The sequence below is a fragment of the Hemiscyllium ocellatum genome, chromosome 6 (genome assembly GCF_020745735.1).
Source record: "Hemiscyllium ocellatum isolate sHemOce1 chromosome 6, sHemOce1.pat.X.cur, whole genome shotgun sequence".
Classification (NCBI taxonomy): domain Eukaryota; kingdom Metazoa; phylum Chordata; class Chondrichthyes; order Orectolobiformes; family Hemiscylliidae; genus Hemiscyllium; species Hemiscyllium ocellatum.
In genome coordinates this window covers 116,713,941-116,732,310 of record NC_083406.1, presented here as the reverse complement: position 1 = coordinate 116,732,310, position 18,370 = coordinate 116,713,941, and the positions used below count along the sequence as shown (strand labels likewise).

General features: G+C 41.6%; 1 protein-coding gene across 1 annotated transcript in view; it reads left to right on the top strand.

Moving 5' to 3' along the window:
• pudp (pseudouridine 5'-phosphatase) overlaps positions 1-18,370 on the top strand; it is a 34,541-nt gene that overhangs the window by 5,737 nt on the left and 10,434 nt on the right. The window contains exon 3 of the mRNA XM_060826294.1: positions 1,166-1,395. Coding sequence (XP_060682277.1) covers positions 1,166-1,395 — 230 coding nt within the window. The remainder of the gene's footprint in view (positions 1-1,165; positions 1,396-18,370) is intronic.

Below are 18,370 nucleotides of genomic sequence, written 5' to 3'. Positions count from 1 at the left end.
ATGGTTTTTTTTATGTCAGTTGGCGATTTCGTATTGGTCATGACAGCGAGGAGAAACTAGCTGGATGCACTGACCCCTTCCAAGCTGATGGTACAGGTGGCATCACAGACTAGTTGTCCATGTGTTGAATTAGGCAGCAAAAGACTGTCAGAGATTTACAAGGTTTTTTTATTGTAAATCTATAGCACAAACACCAATTCTGCACACACCGCCCTTCTGAATCCTTTCCCTATCCAGTAGTCAACCCCAGGGAGAAGCATAGCTTTTTTGTTCTAAATCAACCTGTTCAGATATTAATCCACACACGTCTGGAGCAGATAGGTCTAGAATCCAGACCTTCTAACTTAGAGGTAGGGGCACTACAACTGTGAGACAAGCACCCTGAAAAGGTCATTCATAAGATATTAGTCCATTCAGCCCATCGAGTCTGCTCTGCCATTCGATCATGGCAGGTATGTTCCTCACCCCCATTTTCCTGCCTTCTCTCCATAGCCCTTCCACCCTTTACCAATTAAACATCTGTCTAACTCCTCCTTAAATTTACTCACTGTCCCAGCATCCAACGCACTTTGAGGTAGTGAATTCCACAGATTCACAACCCTTTGGGACTAATAGTTTCTACTCAGCTCTGTTTTAAATTTGCTAGCCCTTATCCTAAGACTAAGGCAGGAGCATAATTTAGATATTTTCTGATCAACATATTCAGAGACATTACTACATGCCTCTGGTGCAGGTGGGTCTTTAACCTTGCCCTCCTGGCTGAGAGGCAGGGACTCTACTATAGCACCATGGAGCCCTTAGATTGACTGTTGCCAATACAAAGTCCAATGAGCATCTCCTGCTCTGAATAGATTCCTGGAGCTGTTCTGGTTTACCCTTAAAAGGAAATGCATTTTAGATTTCAATGGGAAACACTGATTGTAGGCTTAGATACTGCTCACCATTAATCAGCCATATTGGAATTATAGGGAAAAAAACACATTAATTTTGCTAAATTTTGTGTTTCCTTCTCCAGGGCCACCCCACACATGATTCCCTGTGAGGCTAGCAAGCCTATTGATGCAGACTGGCACATTGACATACATGAGGAGGATACTTGAGTGTTGTACTCAATGGGTTGCTTGAAAATAGTTAACTATTGCTCCTTTATCCGATCTTCCCTAAGGCGTAGAGCAGTTAGTTCGCCATCTCACCAAATACAATGTGCCAATCGCAGTGGCTACCAGCTCGCCGAAGGAAAAGTATAACCTAAAGACATCCAGGCACATGCCGATCTTCTACTTATTCCACCATATTGTGTGTGGCGATGACCCTGACGTCAAGAAAAGCAAGCCTGCACCTGACAGCTTCCTGGTCTGTGCTAAGAGATTTGACCCTCCACCACCTTTTGAAAAGGTAAGACAGAGAAAACTGCTTCCTTTTCTTTAGTGCCAATTTTAGTCCCTCTTTTCCTCCATTTTCATATTTGTATTACGGTGCTGCCACTTGCTCTATGACATTACTAATTTGTGAGCTAGGTAGTAGAGTGACTTACTTCACAGTTCATCACAAAGTTTACTAAATGACATGTGGTAATTCAATGGAAAATGTGCTTCAATGGATAATTCAAGTTCAACATGGGTCTGTCTGAACTCGTGATGTTAGGTAGAAGAAATAAAGACATAAGAACTAGCAGCAGGAGTAGGCTGTTCAGCCCCTCGAGTCTGCTTCACCATTTGATACAATCATGGCTGATCTCATCTTGGCCACAAGTCCACTTCCTTGGCCATACTTCATAGCCTTTCAAACTGTTCATATGTGAACATCTTTCTATCTCCTCCTTAAATATATCCGTGTCCCAGTGTCTACCGCTCTCTGAGGTAATGAATTCTGCAGATTGACAACCCTTTTTGAGAGAAGTACTTTTTTTCCTCATTTTCTGTTTGGAATCAGCTAGCCCTTATCCTAAAACTATGACCTCTAATTCTGGATTACCCGACGTGATGAAACATCCTTTCTACATCCAATTTGTCAATCCCCTTTGGTACCTTATATACCTCAGTTAGATCGCCTTTTGTTCTTCTAAACTCTAGAAAGAATTGGCCTAAACTGCCCAATCTCTCTTCGTGAGGCAAATCCTTTATCTCTGGGATCAATCTAGTGAACATCGCCTGATGCAACTAAATCCCTCCTCAAATAAGGGGACTAAAACTGTACGTAATAATCCAGGTGTAGTCTCACTAATGAGGAGAAAGTGAGGTCTGCAGATGCTGGAGATCAGAGCTGAAAATGTGTTGCTGGAAAAGCGCAGCAGGTCAGGCAGCATCCAAGGAACAGGAAATTCGACGTTTCGGGCATAAGCCCTTTCCTGATGAAGTTGCAGTAACACGTCCCTACTTTTACACTAATCCTTTACCAATAAGTGTTAAAATTCCATGTCCCTTCCTTATTACCTGCTGTACCTGCATATTAGTTTTCAGTGATTCATACATGAGGACATCGAGATCCCTCTGCACTGAAACACGCTCAAGTTTCTCTCCATTTGGATAATAAGTTGTTTTTCTATTCCTCTGACCAAAATGGGTAACCTGACACTTATTCACCTTAAACTTCATCTGCCAAATTTTGGTCAATTCATGTAATGTATCCATGTCCATTTGTAAATTTTGTACTTTGTCATTGAAACATATCTTCCACCGATTTTAGAATTTAAACTACATAAGAAATAAGCTTCTTGAGCCTGCCCCACCACTTAATGAGATCATGCCTGAGACACGCCAATGTTGTGTTTCTATATTACATGTGTATCCTGGAAATTTGATTGCAGTCTTGAACATATTCAACAACTGAGCCTCCACAGTCTTTTGGGAGAGGAAATTTCAAAAGACTTAACATCTGCTGAGTGAAGAAATTCCACTTCATTTTAAACTGAAGTTCTTGATATCCTTCAAAGGGGAAACATCTTTCCTGCATCTGCACTCTGCACCTCTATAAGAATTTTATATGTTTGAATGATATCACCTTTTATTGTTCTACACTCCAGAGAATATAGGACCAGTCTATTCTATCTTTCCTCATGGGACAATCCTTCATCCTAGACATTGTTTTGGTGGGTCTTTGTTATGTTTCCTTTCTGGGAAGTTTCCATTTGCTTATGGAGGAGACTAAAATTGCACACAATACTCCAGGTGTAGTCTCAACAAGGCTCTATATTTTCACGATGATAACTTTACCCTTCTTATAGAACAAAGAACAAAGTACATTACAGCATGGGAACAGGCCCTTCATCCCTCCAAGCCTGCGTGCGCCTATCTTGATCATCTATCTAAACCTGCTGCCTATTTTCTAAGGACCTGTATTCCTCTGCCCATTCATGTATCTATCTAGATACATTTTAAATGATGCTATCGTGCCCGCCTCTACCACTTCCGCTGGCAACACATTCCAGGCACCCACCACCCTCTGTGTAAAGAACTTTCCACATATATCTCCCTTAAACTTTTCCCCTCTCACCTTTAACTTGTGACTCCTAATAATTGAGTCCCCCACTCTGGGAAAAGAGTCCCCTACTCTTGCTACCCACCCTGTCTAAACCTCTCATGATTTTGTCGACCTCAATCAGGTCCCCCCTCAACTTCTGTCTTTCTAATGAAAATAATCCTAGTCTACTCACTGTCTTTTCATAGCCAGCGTCCTCCGTACCATGCAACATCAACTTCCTCTGCACCCTCTCCAAAACATCCACATCCTTCTGGTTACTGTGGTGACCAGAACTGTGTGCAAAATTCAAATGTAGCTGAACCAAAGTCCTATGCAATTGTAACATGACCTGCCAAATCTACTCAATGTAACATGATGTGGAGGTGCCAGTGTTGGGCTGGGGTAGATAAAGTTAAAAGTCACACAACACCAGGTTATAGTTCAACAGGTTTATTTGGAAGTCCTAGCTTTCAAAGCGCTGCTCCTTCATCAGGTAGCCGGGGGCAGGATCATAAGACGCCAAATTTATAGCTATAAATGCTGTGTCTTATGATCCTATCCCACTAGTTACAGATGAAGGAGCTACGCTCTGAAAGCTCGTACTTCCCAATAAACCTGTTGGACTATAACCTGGTGTTGTGTGTTTTTTTTATCACTGTAACATGACCTGCCAACTCTTGTACTCAATATTCATAGTGAGTAATAATGGGTTGACCCTTACTAGACCCTGAGTGAGAGTCGGCAGTGTCCACTCACCTGGTAATGCTGCTAAAGCTTCAGAGCTGTGAGGTAGTATTGGGAACCTGCTGCTGCCCTTGAGCTGACCTGCTCCTGCTGTAGGTAGATGCAGATCCAGAGCCTTTTCTAGATCTTTTGGAATGTTTTGAAATTGTCAGCTCAATATCAGAGTCCTGAAGCCTGCAGTAATAGCTCAAAATATTTGAGACAGCAGGAAAAGAATAGCCAAGCTATGAATATTGGTGAGTGGCTTGTTTTATGTCTTCCAATCTACCTGTTCAGCAATGTTACTAAACAGCTCTGGAACAGCCAGGACTGACACAGCAACTCGGGAGCTCTATGATTGTTTTTAAAGACGATTTTTCCAACGTAAGTCTGTTGATAAAACCATCACTTCTTGTTTACAAGAACTGTAAAGAAAGGAAGTTTTGACAGTGCACTTTGAAAATCATGGTATGGTCTGACAAAGTCAGCAAGGTTTTAGAAAGTGAAATCGTGTTTGATAAATTTAATAGAACTTCTTGTGCATTTAACTAAAAGAGAATGAAAGAGAAACCAGTTGTTGCAGTATACCTGGACTTCCAAAAGGCATTTGATAGGACGCCAGACAAAAAGTTAATAGGTAAGCTTATGGAGTCCAGGGTGGGTATGAACTGTTAGTTTGGGAAGAGAGTTCATTAATAGACAGGAAGTGAAGAGTAGGAATTAATGGAACATTCTCCATTTGCAGGCTGTGCCTTGTGAAATGCCACAAGGAGCAGTGCTGGGACCTCTCAGCTGTTGAGAGTGTGGTGCTGGAAAAGCACAGCCGGTCAGGCAGCATCCGAGGAGCAGGAGATTCAACATTTCGGGAATAAGCCCTTCCTGATGAAGGGCTTATGCCCAAAATGTCGATTCTCCTGCTCTTCGGATGCTGCCTGACCGGCTGTGCTTTACCAGCACCACACTTTCGGTTCTGCCGTCCTCACTTTCTCCTCTCAGCTGTTTAGAACTTCTATTATTGGCTTTGACAAACTGGACAGAGAGTAGATTATTAGTTTGCTGATAATACAAAGCTAATTGTAAGTGTTAATTTATGAAGACACGGTGAGGTTGCAAGGAAATAAAGAATTTGTAAGCGAGTGGACAATGTGATGGTAAATGTGGGGAAGTGCGGTGTTATTCACTTTTGTTGTAACAATAGATAAGCAGAATTATTTTCAAAAGCCATAATGTGCAGGCAACTATGGGTATGTTTGTAAATGAAACTCCGGAGTTAACGCTCCAACTGAAGTCAGCAATATGGGAGGCAAATGGCAGGGAAGGCTTTCTTGCAAGAGATTGGAGTGCAATTTTTAAAAAAGTCATCCAGCAATTGTACAGGGTGTTAGTAGTACCACCCTTTGAATGCTGTGTGCAGTTTTGGTCTCAACACTTAAAGAAGAATATACTTGTATTGGAGACAGGGCTATGAAGGTTCACCAGATTGCTCTTAGTGTTGGGTGAGTTGTCATTTGAAGAAAGGCTGTGGAATTTGGGCCCATGCTGTGCATTTAGAAAAACAAGAGATGATTTCATTGAAACATACAAGACTTTGAAATGATTCAGAGCTTACATTCTTTTATATTGGCGAAAATATACGACTGCTTCATGAAGACATTAAAATCCACTAATGTGGGGAAAATAGGTATCTGGTATATTTTAAAAATTTAGACTGCATTTTCAGCCCACAAAATTTTAATTCAGATACAGAGCAAAGCAGAAACTTTATGGTTGGCGTCTCTATTGCATTGAGCGAAATTTGATCTGTGCATAAGGAATTTCACTGTACCGAACAGAACCAATCAACTGGTGTAAAGCACAAAGGCAAAGCTTTAACTTACATCAGTAGGTGCAAAACTAAACACCAGGCAGGACCCAGTGGACTCTACTTCAGTGGCATCTCATTCCACAGTTTCTCCACCACTCATGCACATTGGCAGCAAGATGTACTGTAGCAGCTTGGCTATGCTCCTTTGACAGGACCTTCCAAACCCATGGCCTTTTCCATCTTAAACGGTCAAGAGCAGCAGCTGCATGGGAACACCCCCCACTGCAAAGATCCTTTCCAATCCACACATCTTCCCGTTCTTGGAACTGTATCTTCAGTGTTACTGGCTGAAAATCCTAGACCTGCCTATTTACATCCCAAGGAAAGCAGCTCACCTTTCTCAAGGGAAATTAGGAATAGGCAATAAATATTGGTCTAGTCAATGACACCAACATCCCATGGACAAATAAATAAAGAAACTGAAATACGCCAACCTTAAAAGAGCAACTGGAACAACTTGGGAGCAGATCCTTCCTGCAGTTCGGAATGACGGGGAGCTTTCTCGCACCCTTCTTCCAGTGTGCATTCATTGGCATAGAAAGAAGTCACAAAGTCACCATTGCAACGAGCTGGGGAACAATGTTTCTGCCAGCAACCACTAGATTGCAAAAGATCAACATCCAGCCAGACAAAAGGCAGAAATTTCCATGAGCAATGAGGCAGGCTGACAGCATGCAGAGGAGGGGTTAAGCTGATGATAAAAGGGATTTCCATCAAGTTATGGACTAAATTTTGACTCGAGGTGGAGGAAAGCAGATGAACCTTAAATGTGACTGAAGGAGTACCACACAATTGAACATCACATGATCAATTGTTGCATAATCAACCCTCCATGAATATGTCCAACCACAGTTCACTACTGACTAATTTACTTCCGTGTTGCTAACTTCCACAATGCTCAATGGGATTTCCAGGATTTCACCCCAGGGTTGATGAAGGCACTACGGTCCATTTCCAAACAAGGATGGTGTGGGAATTGGAATGAAAGGTGGAGGTACAGATGTCCCAGTGTGCATACTGCCCTTGTCCATGCAGGCGGTCGAAGTTGCGGGTTTGGGAGGTGTCAAAGAAACCCTGACTAGATGTTGCAGTGCGCCTTGCATATGATGCACACCACAGATGGGATGTACTGTTGAGGGCGAAGGAACGTTAAAAGTGATGGTGGATTCCTAATTAATCAGACTGGGTTTTACAGGCTTATGACAACTCTATGAATGGGCAATTGTGCTTGTCCTTCCCTGTACAAGCAAGTAAGATTAGTGAAAAAGAGATCAGAGACTGAGAGTTTCTGAAGTGTTGTTGAAGGTGCACTCATCCAGAAACAAATGCCTCACCCTCCACACTTGTCCCTTGTAAATACTGGAAAGGCTTTCGGAAGTGGTGGGGAAATTATGGAGAAGATCCTTGGGGATAGGATTAGCTCACATTTGGAAAAATATGGACTTAATAGCGATAGGCAGCATGGCATTGTGTGGAGAAGGTTGAGTCTCACAAACGTGATTGATTATTTTGAGAAAGTGACAAAGGTGATTGAGGGCAGGACATTAGATGTTTTTTATATGAACTTTGGCAAAGCCTTTGACAAGGTCCCTCATGGCAGGCTGACGCAAAAGCTGATGTCACATGGGATCCACGTTGAGCTGGTAAGGTGGATATGAAATTGGCTTGGTTGTGGAAGACAGAGTCGTGGTGGAAGTGTGTTTTTCTGACTGGAGATCTGTGGCCAGTGGTGTGCTGCAGGAATCAGTACTGGGTCCCCAGGTTGTTTGTGATATATATAAATGATTTGGAGGAGAATGTAGTGGCCTAATTAGTAAGTTTGTGGAAAGCAAGGCTCAGGATCATTTGTCCAGCTCCCTGGATTACAGTAACATAACCACTGCGATCACAACTATAGCTAACAATCAAAGGGATTTACTTTGTAGTAGCACAGTTATTACCATTTAACAACACTATTTATCAACTTTTAAAATTAATACAGCTCTTGAAATCGACAGATTAAAATTAAACTTTAAACTGTGATTTGTGGATGACCTTTCTTGTACCCACTGAGAAGGTCATGGGTCATGGATTCAGGTGAACTTGCAGCATCCCCTCCAAGCCACACACCATCCTGACGTGGAACGAATTCAGCCAAACCTTCACTGTTGGGTCAAAATCTGGGAACTTGCTTCCTAACAGCATTGTGTGTCTCTCCATCACATGGACTCTTCTGGTTCCAAGAAGGCAGCTGGGTTAGGCAGTAAATGCTGGCCCAGCCAGCAATACTCACATCCCATGAACAAGTAATTTTTTTAAAGAAGTGACTAAATACCTTATTCTCTGGTGAAACATTAGCTCTCATCATTAACCCTACAGACTGATGGCATATGACCACAGAAGACAGCCTGTTCAATCAGAGGATAGTTTAACTGTTTTGTAGAAACCATCTGACGGGTTCCAAACCTTTATAGTAGAGGCAGGCAATTGATCATAGGTTTGATGTGCTCACTCAGATGTCTCCTGGAAGAGTCAGAGCATGTCTTTAATGTTCCTATGCTGGAAACCAATCTTTGTAGTTGATGATTACAGTCAAGCTTCAGTCCTTTTAGTTATTTTTTACAAAATCTGACAGAGACCAGGTAGACTCTTGCTGAAAAATGTACTGTGCAGAATGCATACCAAGTTGTATCACGTTGGTATCTCTGCAACTGCTGACAAACATTGATGAATCAACAGTAGAATTACAGAAAGCACAAATGTCCAACATAAAATCAGAAACCTTATTGAGTCACAGAGTGAAACAGCACAGAAACAACCAGTCATAATCCCAAATTAACCTGCCTCCTCCTGGCCCCATATCCCTCCAAACTTTTCCTAATCATGTACTTATTTGAATGTTTTTTACACATTGTAATTGTACCCGCATCCACCACTTCTTCAGGAAGTTCATTCCACATGCCAACCACCCTGTGTGTAAAAAATATGCCCCTCATGTCTTTTTTAAATCTCTTTCCGTTCACCTTAAAAATGTGCTTCCTCATCTTGAAACACCCCATTCCGGGGAAAAGACTACTACCATTAACTTTATCTATACCTCTCATTATTTTATAAACTTCTATTAAAACATATAAGCTCCTGAGGGGTATTGAAAAAATGGATGCAGGAAGAATAGTTCCTCTTGTGGGAGAGAGACATGAGGTGACAAAATTTAATAGTGGAGGATTTCCCATTTAGGATGACCATGAAGAAAAGTTTTTTTTCTGTGTGTTGCGAGTCCATAAAACCAAAAGATGTAGGAGCAGAGGTAGGCCATTCAGCCCATTGAGGAGCAGGAAAGTCATCAGGACTAAAGGGCTTTTGCCCAAAACATCAATTTTCCTGCTCCTCGGATGCTGCCTGACCTGCTGTGCATTTCCAGCACCACTCTAATCTCCAGCATCTGCAGTACCCACTTCTGCCATTCAGCTCATTGAGTCTGCTTTGCCATTCCATCAGAACATCAGGAGGCTGGAAGAACACAGCAAGCAAGATTACATCGAGACTGAAGAAGGATTACACCTGAAACATTGACCTCTCCACCTCTTGAAGCTGCCTGGCTTGCTGTGTTCTTCCAGTCTCCTGCTGGTCTACCTTGGATTCCAACATCAGCAGTTTTTTTTTACTCATTCCATCAGAACACGGCTGTTCTGATAAACTCCACTGGCCTGCCATTCGTCTAATTCTTGATTCCCTTACTGATTAAAAATCTGTCTATCTCAGCCTTGAATACACTTAATGGCCCAGTGTAACAGCCCTCTGTGTTAAAGAATACCTTAGGTTAACAAACGTTAGAGGAAAAGAAATTTTTCCTCATCTCTGTCTTAAATGTGCGAACTCTTGCTCTGAGATTAGGCCCTCCGCTACTAGACTGTCCCACAAAGGGTAACAATCTCTCTGCATTTACCACAGTCAAGTCCCTATGAATCTTCTAAGTTTCAATAAGGTCACCTGTTTTTCTTCTAAATTGGAATGAGTACAATCAAAACCCCGTTTCATAAGAAAATCCTTTCATACCTGGAATCAATCTCGTGAACCTTCTGTGGACTTCATCTAATACCAGTAAATATTACCTTTAGTTATAGAGTTCTAAATTGTTATCAATACTGATCTGCTATTGAATGGTGGAGGAGGTTCCTGGGGCCAAATGGCTTATTCCTGCCCCTAATTCATCTGCTTACATATATGTATTTGTTTCTTGAGTATTCAGTCTTTTTAATTTTCAAAATCATAAACCTCGTTTCATACCTCTTCATGGTCTTTGCTCCCTATTACTGTAATTTCCAGCCTTATAATCCTACAATGCTGATTTTATTTAAATCTCTCAGATTTTAATCATTCAAACATTTGATGCAACTTCAGCTACCAAGTCTTAAGCTCTGGAACTCCCTTTGCCAGCAAGTTTTGGGAAGATTTGTAGCTCAGGTTGAGGTTTTGGATGTAGGTTTGCTCACTGAGCTGGAAGGTTCATTTCCAGATGTTACCTTACCAGGTGACATCTTCAGTGGACCTCATGCGAAGCAATGCTGAAAATTCCTGCTTTCTATTTATATGTTTGGGTTTCTTTGGGGTGGAGATGTCATTTCCTGTGGTGTCAACCCAAAGAAACCCAAACATATAAATAGAAAGCAGGAATTTTCAGCATTGTTTCGCATGAGGTCTTCGCATGAAGATGTTACCTAGTAAGGTAACGAAACGTCTGGAAATGAACCTTTCAATCCCTTTGCCAGCGTTTCCGCTGCTTAATTTCTCTCTCTCTTCCATTTAAGACACACCTTAAAACGTGTCTTGCCAAGCAACCTTCTGGTCCCCTGCCCCAATATTTCATCTTAGAACTTAGAACAGTATGGCACAGGAATGGGCCCTTCAGTCCGTGATGTTGTGCTGAACATGAATGAAGCTAATCCCTTCTGCCTGCCCTTGGTACATATCCTTCCATTCCCTACATAATCATGTACTTATTTTGTTAAATTCAGGAATTTGCTTCTTCTTTGCTGGAGATGTTCATTGGTTGGCACGTGGGTGGCACAAATGTAGCTTGCCAGTTACCAGCCTAAACCTGAATGTTGGGTTGCCTCAGTATCTGAGGTGGCTATGATGTTACGTGGTTTTGTGTCATTTTTAACATTCCTTGAGACAGTTTGGAATGCTTATTATGTTAAAGCTGCTTTAAAAATGACACCTATTGTTGTACCTACAGGAACAATGGCAATAATGAAGTGAAATATCTGAACAAAATTTCTTCCAACTGTGTTAGTGATCTCACAAAGATTGCATGGCAGGTTTTGACTGGCCATGATTTATAAACAAAGGCTGGGACTTTATTCACTGGAGTGTAAGATGTTGAGAGGTGACTTTATAGACGTTTATAAGATCATGAGGGGTATAGATAGGGTTAGTGGAAGGTGTCTTTTCCCTAGCATGGAGGATTTCAAGACTAGGGGGCACATTTTTGAGGTGTGAGGAGAGAGATTAAAAAAAATGAGGGTAAATTTCTTTACACAAGAGGTGGTTCCTGTGTGGAATGAACTTCTTGAGCAAGTGGTGGATGTGGGCAGTTACAATGTTTAAAAGACACCTAGATTAGTACATGAGTAAGAAATGTTTGGAAGGATATGGTCCAGGAGCAGGCAGGTGGGACTAGTTTAGTTTGGGATTATGTTCGGCATGGACTGGTTGGACCGAAGGGTCTGTTTCCTTGCTGTCTGACTCAATGACAGGTGTAACATTGTACTGGAAATGTTTGCAATTGAAAACTGCTCTCAGGCCACTTTGCAGAGGCATGAGGTAAATGAATGCTAAGTCAGAGAGAGGGTTAAGGTGACACAAGTTTTATCATGGAGGGGAACTTTAAGGAGGGCTTTAAAGGAGGTGGGGGAATGATTAAAAGGAAGGGTGTAGGATGGGAATTTGAAATACAAGATGATGCATTTTCTTTGTACATGACCTTATGAATTGAATAATAAAGCATCAAAATCTAGTGCAAGAAAACACAATTTTAATGAGCCTGTTTTGCAGGTTTGTGATTAAGCATTAGTTTAGCTGTTGCCAGAGAACTTTTTAAATTCTGGCCCACGTGCAGTGTGTGGGTAACATTCAAATTAATTTGCAACCTGGTGGTAACAAGGTTGCAGCTCTTAGAAACTGCAAAGCGATTGTTAAAAAGTAACTAATATCTGTGGAATGATCTTTGAAGTCAGATAAAACCCTTATACTAACCTCTATCAATGTATTGGTGGGTCAAGATTGTGTACAGTGTTTCGGCCTCAGGAAGGAGAAATTGCTGCAGGGACTGGATTTTATTTAAAGGAAAAGCCATATTCAAGATCCATCCAGCTAACAGATAAAAATTAGGACAATTGCCAAGTTATATCCTGTCCACAAGAAATAAGACTAGTTCAAACTGCTTAATTGCTATCCCATCTGTCTGCAATTGATCATCAGTGAAGTAAGCAATGGAGGGAATCATTGGAAGTGCTTATGAAGTGACACTTGCTCACTGAGCTTAGTTGAGTTCCACGTGGGCTATTCAGTGCTGTTATGACTTTGGTTCAAACATGGACAAAGGAGCTAAACTCCAGAATGGATGTGAGTGAATACCCTTGACATCAATGCAGCATTTCACAGAATATAACCAAACTAATGAAAATCAGGGGGAAACTCTTCACTAGTTGGAGGCTTATCTAACAGAAAAGATGACGGTTGTGGCTGTTGAAGTATCTCTGCAGGGTAGTTTCCTCGCCCCAACTGTCTTCAGCTGCTTCATCAGTGATTGTGCAACTTTACGCAATGTTCAGCACTATTTATAATTCTTCAGATACTGAAGCATCCTACTTTCTTACGCAGCAAAACCTGGGCAACATTCAGGCTAGGGCTGATAAGTGGCAGGCAAAATTCACCCCACACAAGTACAAGATAGTCTCCAATAAAAAGAAATGAACCGTCTCTCCTTGACATTTAATTACATTACTGTTGCTGAATCCCCAACTAACCACGTCATCATTGACCAGAAACTGACTTTCAACACTGTGCTCACCAGAGCGAATTAGAGACTGGGAATTCCCCAGTGAGTTACTCACCTGCTGTTTCCTCCAAGCTTGTCCACCATCTATAAGGCCCAAGTCAGGAGTCTGATGGAATGCTCCTCATTAGCCGAGATGGGTCAAGCTCCAATAATACTCAAGAAGCTCAACACCATCCAGGAGAAAGCAATTCACTTGGTCAAGTATCCCATCTGCTACCTGAGGTATTCACTGTCTCTGCTACCAGTACATAATGTGTGCCATCTACAAGGTGTACCTTGCTACCTTTTCAACAACACCTTTATAAAACTGTAGCCTCAACCACCTGGAAGAGCAAGAGCAGTAGAAATACAGGAGTCACCAGCAACAAAGTTCACCTCCAAGATACATACCATCCTGTCTAGGACTTACCTATTCCTTTACTGTTGCTGGGTCAAAAGCCCAAAACAATGGACCCTAACAGCACTGGGCATACCTTCCCTTCCCATGGATTTCAGCAACTCAGGAAGGCAACCCATCACCATCTTCTTAATGCAATCAGGGATGGGCAATACATTCCTGGCCTCACCCCAGTGATACCCACATCCCAGAAGTAAATTTTGAAAAAGACCTTCCCCTAACTTTAACTGCCTTCGATCATTAGATTGCTTATGGGCAAAGTACCATAATGGCTTGCCATTGTCTTATCCATAATGATTGCACTGGAAACTCTCCTGCTCTTACGACCTGCTATCACCTGAATTGGAAGAATTTGCAGGGCTGATCACAAACACACCTTCCACGGACCAACCAACAGGTCCTGGCATCGAATTCAAACTCAGGATTTCTGGCCCACAGCTAGGTTACCCACCATTCCAGCCCCTCTAGCCAGAGGACTGATGGAAACAAATCCCCAAAGACCCTGCTACTAAACACTCCCAATGAAAATTGAGTGTATCAAGGTTGAAGGAACCTGAAATCAAGTTCATAGATCATAGAACATTACAGCGCAGTAGAGGCCCTTTGTCCCTCGATGTTGCGCTGTCCTGTCATACTAATCTGAAGTCCATCCCACCTACACTATTCCGTGTACATCCATTTGCCCGTCCAATGACGACTTAAATGCACTTAAACTTGGCGAATCTACTACCGTTGCAGGCAAAGCATTCCATACCCTTACTACTCTCTGAGTAAAGGAACTACCTCTGACATCTATCTCCCCTCACTTTAAAGTTGTGTCCCCATGTGTTTGCCGTCCCCGTACTTGGAAAAAGGCTCTCCCTATGTAACCCTCTGATTATCTTGTAAGTCTCTATTATTATCTTGTATGTCTCTATTAATTTCGGGTTCCTTATACCTTGATACATTTGCCTCATCCAGAGGTCACCTGGATGAATAAATCGAGCATATATTTTCAATCCGAACACGTCTCACTGTTCTAAACACTGATGAGTTATAAGATTTTGAGGACACTTGGCAGGATAGGTTTTGAGAGGATGTCTTCTTTGTGTTGGAATCTAAAGCTAGGGGCTGCAGTTTAACTGTAAAGGGGGGGGTCTTTCATTTAAAAACTAAGTAAGGAAATGTTTCTTGTCTCAGGGGGTCGTTATTCTTTGGAATTCTCTAACCCAGAGAACATTGGGGGTTTGCCTCATTGACTATCGTCTAAATTGAGTTGGAATTTTGAACGAGGATTAGAGGGCCAGACAGCACTCTGAACAACCATAATCTTATTGAATATTGTAGCAGGTTCAGAGGGTCCAGTGGTATATTCCTGCTCTTGTTTCTTGTAATCTTGTTAAATGATTTAGCTTTCAAATTCTTCCACAATGACAAATTTTCTAGATTAGATTGGATTCCCTATAGTGTGGAAACAGGCCCTTCGGCCCAACCAGTCCACACCAATCCTCTGAAGAGTAACCCACCCAGACCCATTTCCCTCTGACTAATGCACCTAACACTATGGGCAATTTAACATCTTATATGATTGTGGGAGAAAACCCACGCAGATGCAGGGAGAATGTGCAAACTCCACACAGACAGCCGCCCGAGGCTGGAATCGAACCTGGGACCCTGGTGCTGTGAGCCACCGTGCCTGTTAAAGATTGAAGAGATAAAGACTTAAACATCAATATTGAGTTTGATATTTTGTGATGTTGCTAGGTGGGGTTAGATCTGACTGTGTCCAAATATGCATTAGATGGCTATGGTTCTAATTAGCATTGTAAAAGATAGCTTTGCAACCTCTAGATAAACGTAATGTGTTATTGAGCCAAGTAGCTTATGATTTCCTTGATTTAGTTCCCTGAGCAAGCTGTACTCGTTCAGATGGGAAACAGTAGAGCTGGGGCTAAGGAAGGAAAGGGCATCTACGATTCCCATTCCTCGTTGCCCTGTGACCACTGACAGGGTGTGCATGCATATTGGGTGGGATCAGTTGAAATACTGCTTTCTGTTGATCTACTTTGCTTTCAACCTGTTGAACAAACATTGAGTCATATGTGAAGTGCATACAGAACTTCAGGGATGCTACTCCTCTAGGGAACAAAAGGAGTTGGAGCCCACGGGAAACCTCTCAGCTTTTACTTTATAACTGGACATTATCTGAAGTGTAAGGTGTTCCTTGGCATTGTTGGAGCTGATGATAGGTGGAGAGGTGCTGAAATTACATTGGAGGTCAGAAGAGGTAATCAAAATCTGCAAGTTGGAAAGTCTGTCAATATCATTAGCAATGAAAGCCTATCAACATATCACTGGTATTCTTTTAAATTCTCTCCATTTACAATGCGTAGCAAAGGTATATCAAAGAATGTTAGTATTAGGGTTTAAGTAATTGGTCATGGCGGGTAGGATTTTTCACTTTATAAAGATCTCCATATACAATCTAGGGTAGTTATTGATTTTTACAGACCTGTCATTAATGGTAACTGTTGAGTTATTCTTGGTAATGAATGAAGAATATTGCACAGGGCCCAGGATGTAGTATTAAAAGGCACTGGCTTTATGGAGCACTTTTCCACAGCAAAGCACCTGAGCCAATGGAATTTCTTTTTCTCTCTGTTGCCTCTATCTCTCATCGTTTGTTTTTGTTTGGTTTCTAGAGTCGCTTAACAACAATTTCATTATGGCAGAGGTGCTTACCCAGACTGAGTGTCCTTTTTGTGCAAGGCACTGAAATGGTGGCATTCTGGGACTAAGTGAATGTTTTAGCAGACTGGTGCACTGTTGGTTGTTTTCAGCTTTACGCTATGGGTTGTATGTCGTTGCTTGCAACAGGGTCAGGGATAGTGCAATAATGACAACAAGTGGCAGCAAAGTGAAACTGCAATTTCTTTGCTGCTCTATTGGCTTAGAACATAAAAACAAAACAGTTGTGTATCCTTCTGTCTTCTGAATTGCTTATATTTAATTTGAATGGGAAAATGGTTGCTGGATGTTGCAAGAAAAGGCAATAATTAAAAGGAGCAAACATTACACTACTATGCGAATCAGGCAACAATTACACCTGGAAGAATGTTACAGAACACGTTACTAGCAGTGAGGAAGATACGGGGGAGACTGCAAAAGGTTAAACCAGGAATCCAAAATGGTGAAAGTGAGTGCTTTGGAAGAGGGCTCTGAAAAGCTGTACCATACCACCCGTGAGAGATTAGAATGAGTGAAGCTTGTTGAAATGGAAAAATATGCTGTACAGTCTGCAATTTACATTTAAAATCTTTAAGTGTGGCTTTATAGGAGTAGGTAGAGGCCATTCAGTCCCATGACCAACTTCTGCCATTCATTTGGGACATGGGTAATCTATACTTTAATCCAATGTTTGTGTAGCCTCTAGGCGGGTCTGGCACGTTAGCGTCTGCTTCTGGGAGTTGCTGCTGTGCACAGATCCTGGAGGTCTAATAGTGGGGGGAAACAAATTACAGGGAACATTCCTTGAGCTGTATTTAGAATCATAGTGTTATACAGCATGGAAACAGAACCCTTGGTCCAACCCATCCATGCTGATCAAATTTTACAAATTACACTAAGCTCACTTGTCTGTGTTTGACCCATATCCTTCGAAACCTTTCCTATTCATATACCTGTCCAAATGTCTTTTACATGTTTCGTCTGCACCTGCATTCACAACCACCTCTAGAAGTTCATTCTACATATGAACATGTGAAACGGTCCCCCTCAATTTCCTTTTAAATCTTTCCCTTCTCACCTTAAAAATATGCCCTCGAGATTTGAACTTCACCACCGCAGGGAAAAGGCGCTTGCTATTCACCTTATCAATGCCCTTATCATGATTTTATAAACCTCTACAAGTCACCCCTCATCCCTGCTATGCGCCAGTGAAAAAAGTCTCAGTCTGTCCAGCGTCTCCTTCTCCTGATGAAGAGTTTGAGATTTCAGATAAACCTGTTGGACTATAACCTGGTGTTGTGGGACTTCTGACTTCAGCTTCTCCATGTAATTGAAACCGTCCAGTCCTGGCAGTATTCTTGTAAATTTTTTCTGAAACTCTCTCCAATTTAATAATATCCAACTGTAGCAGAGCAACCAGAACTGTATACAGTACTATTTGTACCAACTTAGATATTTATCTGCCTTTTTTCTTCTCTTCATCCCTTAATACCATTAGTCATCAAAAATTTATCAATCTCAGATTTGACAATTGAACTTGATCTAAAATCCATGGCCTTCTTTTGAGAGGGAGTGTTTCAGATTTCCATTACCCTTTGTATGAAAATACACTTCTTAATTTCACTTCTAAATGGCTTCATTCTAACTATCTCCCTTGTCTCAGCAGAGATAATAGCTTCTCTGTCTCCATGTTATTGAATCCTTTTATCATTTTTAAACACCCCTGTTAGGTTACACCTCAACCTCCCAAACTATTGAAAGCAACCTACAAAACCCAGTAACTCAGTAAAGTTGACAAACAGCTTGCATAAAAAACTTACAGCCCCAAGAAAGATGTGACAACTTGAGAAATAATGTACAACTGAAAAACAACCCTTAATAAAAGCCAGTTGCCAAGATAGCTGTTTCAAGAGGGCTAAGTAAGTTAATTTATTTTTTATTACTTCGGAGTTCAAGGTTTTTATTATTGTTTTGGGATCACATTCTGCAATTCAGTTTGTTTTCTGTGCAGAGAAAAAAAAATTAAAGTTGAATACTAGAGGAGATGAAAAAATCTGACCTCAACAATCAGGCAGTCTTCAACCAAGCTTCATGCTAAGGAGTGGCAGATAAACTGAAGTCAAGGAAAAGTATTTTCATTGGCTGACAGGTGGTGTGTGGCTCAGTTAGCAGCACACGG